Source organism: Chinchilla lanigera, unplaced genomic scaffold (assembly GCF_000276665.1).
Source record: "Chinchilla lanigera isolate Chin_1 unplaced genomic scaffold, ChiLan1.0 scaffold00054, whole genome shotgun sequence".
Lineage (NCBI taxonomy): Eukaryota > Metazoa > Chordata > Mammalia > Rodentia > Chinchillidae > Chinchilla > Chinchilla lanigera.
Window position 1 is genome coordinate 7,446,589 of NW_004955455.1, and position 9,398 is coordinate 7,455,986.

General features: G+C 38.0%; 1 protein-coding gene across 2 annotated transcripts in view; it reads left to right on the plus strand.

Moving 5' to 3' along the window:
- Positions 1–9,398, plus strand: part of LOC102025978 (sodium/glucose cotransporter 1-like) — a 62,491-nt gene that overhangs the window by 19,425 nt on the left and 33,668 nt on the right. For both annotated transcript variants that reach the window (XM_005396369.1, XM_005396370.1), the window contains exons 5-7: positions 665–769; positions 2,432–2,537; positions 5,279–5,359. In XM_005396369.1, the coding sequence (XP_005396426.1) occupies positions 665–769; positions 2,432–2,537; positions 5,279–5,359 (292 nt within the window). The remainder of the gene's footprint in view (positions 1–664; positions 770–2,431; positions 2,538–5,278; positions 5,360–9,398) is intronic.

The window sequence follows — 9,398 nt, forward strand, 5'->3', positions numbered from 1 at the left end:
GGTGATATTTGAATTACAACTTAGAAGTAGACACGTGCAGGTAGGTGGACAAGACCGTATAAGGATAGTCAGAGGAGAAAGTAGGACAGTACTTGTTTAATAGTTATTGATTCATTTTCCATGAGCTGGGCACTGCCTGTGACCCAGGAGTGAAGTAGGCACAGAGAGCACAGCACAGTCCGTGACTCATGAGGTACACAGCTCAAGATGATGGACAAATAGAACAAGATCATCTGAGACACCAGCACCTAGACTGACAGTGCTGGAACAGAGACAGGTCGGGGAGCTGTAGGGATAGATTCCGTGTCCCTTGAGCACTGGCTACTTTTGTAACATATGGCAAGGCACCACCTTTGCTCTATGATTAGCCTATAGAAATGATTTGCCATCTTTAGACATTTTCAAATAGCTGGATTTCCTTCTGCATTTGAAGATTCCACAGAAGACTGGACTTGAAGCTTCTTGTACATAGCAGTATTGCCTCTCCTTGCTTATATTTCCCATTTTAACTGGTCCCAGAGGGAGTGACCCCACCTCTTGTGTTCCTGCACCACTCCAACCATCAGCAATATCTCTGTGACAACCAGCACCTGTGAGTAGGCTCATCCCTGTGGGTCAGCCTCTTGTGCACTCTATCTCATGGTGACCTCTCTTGTTTGTACAGGTGGCAACACTGCCAGAATATTTGAGAAAGAGGTTTGGTAGCGCCCGGATCCAGGTCCTCGTTTCTATTCTGTTTATACTCATTGATTTCCTCACTAGGATCTTGGTGAGTTTCATAAAAGCCAGACTTAAAAGAGGACTCCCCTACCCATGTAAAAAAAAAAAAAAAAAAAAAACAACAATAACAACAGCCACAGGTCTACGCTAAATTATCCTAGCAATTTACTCTGGGGCTATGTAAATTACTTGTTGGCCTCTACTGTGTAAGTTAGTTTAATGGTGTTTAATGTTACTATTAAAAATTTAATAATCCTTTGCAAAAAATAGAAAGCAGAGGCAGCTTTGGATCTCTCAAGCATAGGTTACACATCCCTCCTGGGTATTGCCAGAGAACTTTGGGATTACTCTCTTCATGTCATTAAGTAATGTGCTAAAAAAAAAAAAAAAAAAAAATCCAGGAGTGTCTGCATCCTTATAAGAAAACTTTAATTCTTGAGTAAAACCATAAGGGCTGGCCTGTGCTAGCCCCAGCCCGCCTCTCTGGACTACTTTCCTTATTTCCTCTCCATTGTTCATACTGCCTGCCCTATTGGTTTTAAAACACACTAGCTTATTTCTACTTCAAGCCACTGACCCTTGTTCTACAGTCTGTCTTCCGTATTCTACTTCTAGATTTTTATGTGCCTGACTCCCCATTGTTCCTTCAAGGAGAAATGTAATCTCCTTGGAGAGGTCTACCAAGAATATACCTAGTCAGTCGTGCCTCTATTTCTATTTTTCTTGTAATGCTTATCATCATGTGATAGTAATTTATTTGTGTACTTGTTTATTATCTGTTCTGTGACTCATTGCAAGCTTCCTGAGTGCAAGGCCTGGACTGACTTGCTCACTATATTTCTCCCTGTGCTAGGACCATGTTTAACAGTTATGGCACTTGATAGATTTTCTTTTTGCATAACCAAATGAATGGCCTTTTTTTTACACTACGTGGAATATGTCTGTGTAGTAGTCTCTTGCCTTTATTCAATATATGCTCCTTAAGGACCGAGACTAAGTTTTGACAACCCTTGTGCGTTCTGAAATCCACGGAGTGTCTACACCATGGTTGGCATTCAGTAAGCATTTGGTGAATAAATGAATAGATGAATCTGTGCCCATTGCATCCTTGGCTTTAAAGATTAGAATAACAAAGCAGTAGATTAGCCAGTTAAATGATGTGCAGATGTTTCAAAATCAGTGTCAACTACTAAGCCAGGGGTCAACAAATCTGGTCCACTGGCCAATCCAGCTAATGATCTTCTTTGTACAGCCCTTGAGCTAAGAATTATTTTTTTTAATATAGCTTTAAAAGGTTATAAAAAAACAGAGACAATGGTAGCCCACAGTGCCTATAATATTTACCATCTGGCCCTATGGAGAGAAATGTTGCTGATCGCTGAGAAGCTGTCCCCATGGCTTTGTCTCAGTGGCAGAGCTGTAAGAAAAACTAACTCTCTGAGCACATTCCCATTCTGCGCCTCCAGAGTAAAAGAGGCTAAATTGTATTAACTAAATTGGGTTAACTCAAGCCGTAAAAGACTGGCCTTGGCTGAATTTGTAGGTTACAAGACTTGGGTAGATCTTACCTGGCATTCACAGGTGATGGGATACTAGCCAGAGACAACCTCTTGCATATGTTTGCCAATTTCTCCCCATCTCCTTTTTTCTCAGAATTTTTTTATACCACTGGAAATGAAGATGCCTCTTGTTGACCTTGTACTCGTTTCAGGTGGAAGTCTGCTATGGCGCCATGTTTGTGAAGATTGCTTGGGACATGGATGTTTACCAGGTCACACTGGTATTGCTGGTGATTTCTGGCATTTATACCTTCACAGGTGAGATCACTTCAGCAACACAAGCATTTATATTGATCCAAACACTCTATTGACTGAAGTCCTATTAGACATTGAAGCAGAAGTCTCCAGTTTTGGCATTTTTCCCTGTCTGCATCACAAGGCAAATAAGGAAGGCAGGAGCATTAAAAATCAAAGAAAGTAAAATAATAATAATAATAATAATAAAAGATCAAAGAAAGTAGCATCCTACCATTAAAAATCAGATTGTGTTGGTCTCTCCAAGGGGTATGATAGCATCGGCAACAATTGTGTTTATGGTAAAGTAAGGCCTAATTTTGCAGGTCACCAAGTAACAGAGTGGGAATACAGAAAGGAAATGAAATGGAAATATAGTCTTTAGGCCACCAGCCAAGCCTCTGGATCTTTTATGTAGGCAGGTCTGTCCTAGGCAGCCTTTACCCAGGTATTAAGAATGGGAGGTGTTCTCACTGATTTTTTCCAGCTACAGTGCAAATCTTGGATGCTGATGTGTGTCTGTAAACTGTTCACCAGAGTCCAAGTGGACAAAATCAGAGTGTGGAGTAGACTGTATTCAATCAATGGTTTACATTATATGGAAAGAGATGTTAGATTTAGTTTCTCAGGGGACATTTGGTGATGTTTACAGGCATTTTGGGTTGCCACGGTTGGACAAAGGGTACTGTCTAGTAGGCAGATACCAGAGATGCTGCTGTTGCTTCCACACTGAACTTTTGTGATGACAGATGTACATTCTGGCTTAGGAAAACTACCCAGACTGTCATCCATCTGAAAAAAAAGGCAAGGGAAATTGGGACAAAGAGAGGCAAGATAAAAATCTCACAAATGCATGGTGAGAGACATGGGTCTAATGTTTGTGTTAGGCGTGTGGAAAGCAAGTATTTTCCAGCACCATTTATTAGAGGCTATCTTTATTCCAGTGAGGTGGGGTGTTTGGCCCCTTTGTCAAAGATAAGGCGGCTGAGTGTGTTTGGAGTTGTTTCTGCATCTTCTAATCTGTTCCACTGACCCTCCGGTCTATTTTTTGTTTGTTTTGTTTTGTTGCCAGTACCATGCTGTTTTTATCACAGTAGCTTTGCAGTATGCAACTGAATTTGGTTATTAAATCTAAAGGTCTTTTTGTGGAGTTTTGGGGGTCTTCTGTGTAGAGTATCATGTCATCTGCAAATAATGGTAATTTACTTCCTTCTTTCCTGTCTTTCTTCCTTTTATTCTTTTTTTTTTTTTTTTTTTGTCTAATTGTTCTGGCTAATGTTTTCAGAACTACCGTGAACAGGAATGATGACAGTGGACATCCTTGTCTTGTTCCTAATTTTAGAATGAAAGCTTTCAGTTTTTGTCTATTTAGTAGGATATTGGCTATTGGTTTGTCATAGATGGCTTTTATCAGATTGAGATAAAGACTCTCTATTCCAATTTTCTGAGTTTTTATCATGAATGGGTTTGGACTTTATTAAATGCTTTTTCTGCATCTATGGAGATAATCTTGTGATTTTTACCTTTGGCTCATGCACTAAACTAAAATCAAAATGCATCAAAGATTTAAATATTAAAACAGAAACACTAAATTTGCTGGAAGATAGGAAGGTAGAACTCTCGAAGACATAGGCATAGGCAGACTATATGAACAAAACCTAGACCACAAGGGAAATATTACAAAGATTAACTAGGATCTCATTTTATTAAAAAGCTTTTGCACAGCAAAAGAAATCATCAACAGAGTGAAGAGACAACCCACAAAGTAGGAAAAAAATTTTACCAGCTTTTCCTCAAAGGACTAATACCTAGAATATATAAAGAACCCAAAAAAATCAGACCCCCCCATTTAAAGACCCAATCCAAAAATGGGCATCTGAAATGAATAGACACTTGTCAGATGAAAAAGTACAAACGGCAAATAAATATATGAAAAAATGTTCAGCATCACTGGTCATTCAAGAGATGCAAATTAAAACAACACTGACAATCCATCTCACCCCAGAAAGAATGGCTACTATCAAAAAATTAACCAATAACAAATGTTGACAGGGCTGTGGGGGAAAAGGAACCCTTCTCCACTGTTGGAGACAGTGAATGAATAAAGATGTGGGGTTTTTTATATAATGGAGTACTGCTCAACCATAAAGAAGGATGAACTTCAGACATTTATAGATAAAAGGATGCACCTTGAGACCATACTCTTAAGTGAAATAAGTAGAACATGTGTAAATATTGCATTGTTTCTCTGGTGTGAGAAATCAAAAGTGTAAATAAGGACCAGCATGTATACTAGATATTATGAAATAGGAAGAATATGCTCAATTGGGGAGAACTATGGAGCGGGGAAGGGAAAAGGAAAGGAAAAGAAAGAAATGGGAAAAGAAGGAAAAATGGAAACAAAGCTTTTATCAATAAAGAAGGAAGAAGGGTTGAAGAGAGAGTAAGGGAATGGGGAGAAAAAAAGAATTGAGATGTCATGTATAAGGACAAAGCCCCTATGATGAATGTGATCATTATGTATATTTAAAATGTACCAATAAAATTAATTAATTAAAAAAAGAAAAAATCTCACAAATGATCATAAAGAATATTAAAGAGAAAAAATAGGATGTACCAAAACTAAGTACAAGTAGTTGAAAGAGCTGATTTAAAGCGATCAGACATCTGAACATGGAGGTCTCCGGGGAGAAAGGCATACAGATTCAGAAGCTACTGTCAACAGAGTCAGATGTGGCCTTACTTTTCCTCCTCTTTCTCTTCAGGTGGTTTGGCAGCTGCAATTTATACTGAGGCTTTACATGCTGTTGCTATGCTTTTGGGGTCCATTGTGTTAATGGTCTATGGTAAGTAAAACTTAAGAAGACTGAGCCCCAAGTGTGGACTGTTTGGATTGAAAGTTGCCCGGGGCCATCAGTACCTTCATCTCATGGACAGGGAGGATGCCGCTCTTACTTTGGTCTTCTTTAAGACAAGGTCTCGCTGTGTAGTTCAGGCTGGCCTTTAGCTCACTTTATAGCCCAGGCTGGTCTTGAACTCACAACAATCCTCCTGCCTCAGCCTCCTGAGTGCTGGGATTACAGGTGTGCGCCACCAGGCCCGATGCTGCTCTTAGAACTTACAACATTATCATAAGCCATGCTGAAAGTTGGGGAAGAAACCTCTGCTCATTTCTGGGGAAAAAGATGTCAAGGCATAAAGTGGAGATGCCAGACTCCAATGCTCGGGTCCACTCCTCTCATCTCCACGTCTGTGCATCCTCCTTGTTCTTCCTCTCCAGTTGGAAACCCCTTTCTTTTTGTCCATCAGTTAAACCCATCTGTCAAGGTCAATGGAAGATCCACCCCCAAAGGTATGACTCTATCAGTATTCCATCAGCACATCTTTATTCTCTAACTCTAATCACTAGCACACAATTTAACATATATATATATATATATATATCTTACTGATTTGTTGATTATTTCACATAAATAAATCACACCCTCCAGATCCAAAACTTCCAGATCCCACACAAAGTATCCTCTACCCAAAGTACAGCCTGATGCATTAAGTACTTACTTAATGAATAGGTGCTTATTAAATTATGACAATGAAAATAATAGCTGATATGAAATGTCAGGTATGTAGACATTTATCTATTGCCTCATAATCACAGTTATCATAAGGCATAAATACTTGAGTTACCCCCATTTTACAGATGAAGAAACTGAGTCTCAATTACGTGTCTTGTTTATGAAACACACTGAGAGCAAGACATAGCAAGAGCTGGATCTCTCTAAGATCAAAGCCTAATATATAAACTAACGTATTATAGTACCTGTAATGGCAAGTAAACTTACCTTAAAATGAAAATTTCCTCCCACAAATAGGAAGGTGAGCTTAGCAGTGTTTTTGTGACCATGGCTCAGACTAGTCTTGCAGAAATTTAGACAGAAATGCTCTTGACGTAGCGGGTAAGGAATTAGTGAAATGCTACATGGGTACATTTGAAGGATTATGTTATGTTTCCAGAGGGTGTATTGTTGAACCATGTGGGATGAGAACAGATAGAATGAAATGGAATCAGTGCTCGATCTGACCGTGCAAGAAGCATTAGTACTCTGAAGTACACTCGGTACTGTTTTGCTACAACGCAAAAAATAGGTCAGGCATGGTCTGAGGAACTGGATCACTTTTAAATGCAATGAGAAGCAATAAATAATTTGAGTGACAAAAATGGAAACTACAAACCCAATAAACCACTGTATTTACTTGCATGCTAGTTTTATATATCAACATTTTAAAACCTGTTAAGTCTACCCCAGATGTTGATTATGGCATCCAGTAAAATAAACTTGAGGAGCATGTGGAATATTCCAGTTAGCATCAGTAACTATATCTCTAAATAATGATATATTCTTTATTGAGTAGTTGAATGGAATTTTTATTTGGGGTGTTCAGATTAGTTTCTTTGAGACATACACATGGTAAAGTAATTCAATGACTGTTTTCTTTTAAAAATATGCAAGGCCTGGTACATTCAAAGTTGTTTTTCAGTCTGGTCACTACAGGAACCCATGAGCATACAATTACATTTTTGTTTTTAATTTTAAGTAAGCAGGGCTGGGGATTTAGCTCAGCGGCAAAAGCGCCTGCCTGGCATGCGCAAGGTCGTAAGTTCGGTTCCCGGTACCGGAGAAAAACCAAAAAAAATAAAAAATAAAAAATAAAAAATTTAAGTAAGCAAAAGAGTACACGATGAAATACGGGTCACCTTCAGTTCTCTGTTCCATTCCTCAGAGGTGACCAGCTATACATTTTATGAACATCCTTCCAAAGATATTCTTCACATATACAAACATTTTTATACATGAAATATATATTTTAATAGAATCAAAAAATAAAGTTTACAGAGGTGCAGCTGGATGCAAAGAATAACTTCTAATAGCATAGTAGGATAACTATGGTTAACAAAATTTGACTAATTTCAAAATAGCTAGTAGAAAGGATTTTTGAATGTTTCAAACACAAAGAAATGATCAGTGTGGGAGGTGATAAATATAGTTACTCTGATCTTATCATTACATGTTTTATACAAGTGTTGATGTGTCATGCAGCTTTGACAAGTGATGCCCCCAATTACTTTATATCCCATAAATACATACAACTGCTAGGTGTCAACAAAATTTTTTTTGAAAATACAGTTTTATAGCCTGTTTTACTATCACTGGCACTATCATATAAGCATATTTCCATGTCAACAACTAGAGATCTACTGCATCTTTTTAGCTTTGTATATGTAATTTCTTTTTATACCAGGAAGTGAACTCATGACCTCGCGCTTGCCAAGCAGGCACTGTGCCACTGAACTAAATCCTCAGTCCCTACGTAATAATTTTTTACTAAAAATACACAAATCAAAGTGTAATACCAGATGAAATATCACAAAGAGAACACATACCCTGGTGACCAGCCCTCAAATCAAGAAATGGTGTTTTTATTTTTTTCCTTACAAACTCTATATTTTGGGGTTTTTTTCTTGTCTTGTAGCACTGGCCAAGGCCAATGGTAGATTTGAATAAAAATGGGGATGATGGGCACCCTTGCTAATCCCCAGTCTGGAAAGGGAAATCTTTGAATAATTCATCATTAAATAAATATTTGATGCTAACTTCTTGTAGATACCCTTGCCCAGACTAATAAAGTTTCTTTCTATTTCTAGGTTGCAAGGATTATATACCACAAGTAGTTTTTTAATTGTATCAAGTGCTTTTATTGCACCTACTGAGATGATTGTATCATTTTTCTCTTTTCTCCTTTTCACTACTGACACAGTGAACTATGCTGACTTGGTTTTGAATATTAATTTAATCTTACATTCTTAAAATAAGCTCAGCTTTGACAAGAGATACCTAAAATTCCTCTCCAACATGGCTGTACTACCTTGCATTCTCAGTAGTATATGAGAGTGTGTTTCCTAACCCCGCCCCCAGGCAGCTCTTGGTATTTTAAAAACTTTTTTTAAAGTGCCCATGTCATAGATTCTTTTTAAAGTGTGTCATTTTTGTTTTAAGTTGAAGTGTGTCAGACACTGGTAAGGCTAAGCATCTTGTCGTTTACTTAATGGCACTTGTATTTTCCCTTTTATGAATTACCTGCATGTATTCCATTCCCTATTTCTTTTCAGTAGTTTCCCTTGTGTATATATAGGAATCATTTATATATGATGTCACTCTTTCACACTAGCACATTTTTAATTTCTCTATAATTTTAAATTTTGAGGTCAAATTTATCAACCGTTCTTCTTCTGTTCATATCTTCTTTAAGATTTACTCAGTAACTGAAGATTAAAAGATATTTCATTGTCTCCTAATACCTTTGTAATTTTGTCTCTCATTTTTTTTTTCTTTCTTTCTTTTCATTGTTTTAGTTTGTCTTGTCTGTAGGCACAGTAGGGATTGAACCCAGGACTTAAATCATAATGCTAGGAAAGTGCTCCACCAGTGAGCTACATCCTCAGCCCTTTATTGTTTTTTTTCTGTTTGTTTGTTTTTAAGAGCAAAATGTATTTATTGAGGGAAAGAAAGCTTCTGTTCAAGAGAGGGACAGAGGGGGCCTGAGTGGGTTGCCAAGGACCCTGCCCTTCCCAGGGACTTCATAGAGCAAAACCACGAGGTGAGGCGGGTCCAAGATAGGGGAAAATGGGAAATTACAAGGTGGGTATGAGGTGGGACAAAACTATGGTCAACCAATAAGATTACAAGTATAATTGTTCAGGTAAAAATTGATTAAATTGGGATCAAATGGGGAAGAGAGTAGCAAGTGGGTATGAATATAGAACAGGGGCTTTTCCTGTAGGGGGTTGGGTTAGTGACTCTTCCTGGCTTTGTTTTTTTTTTCTTT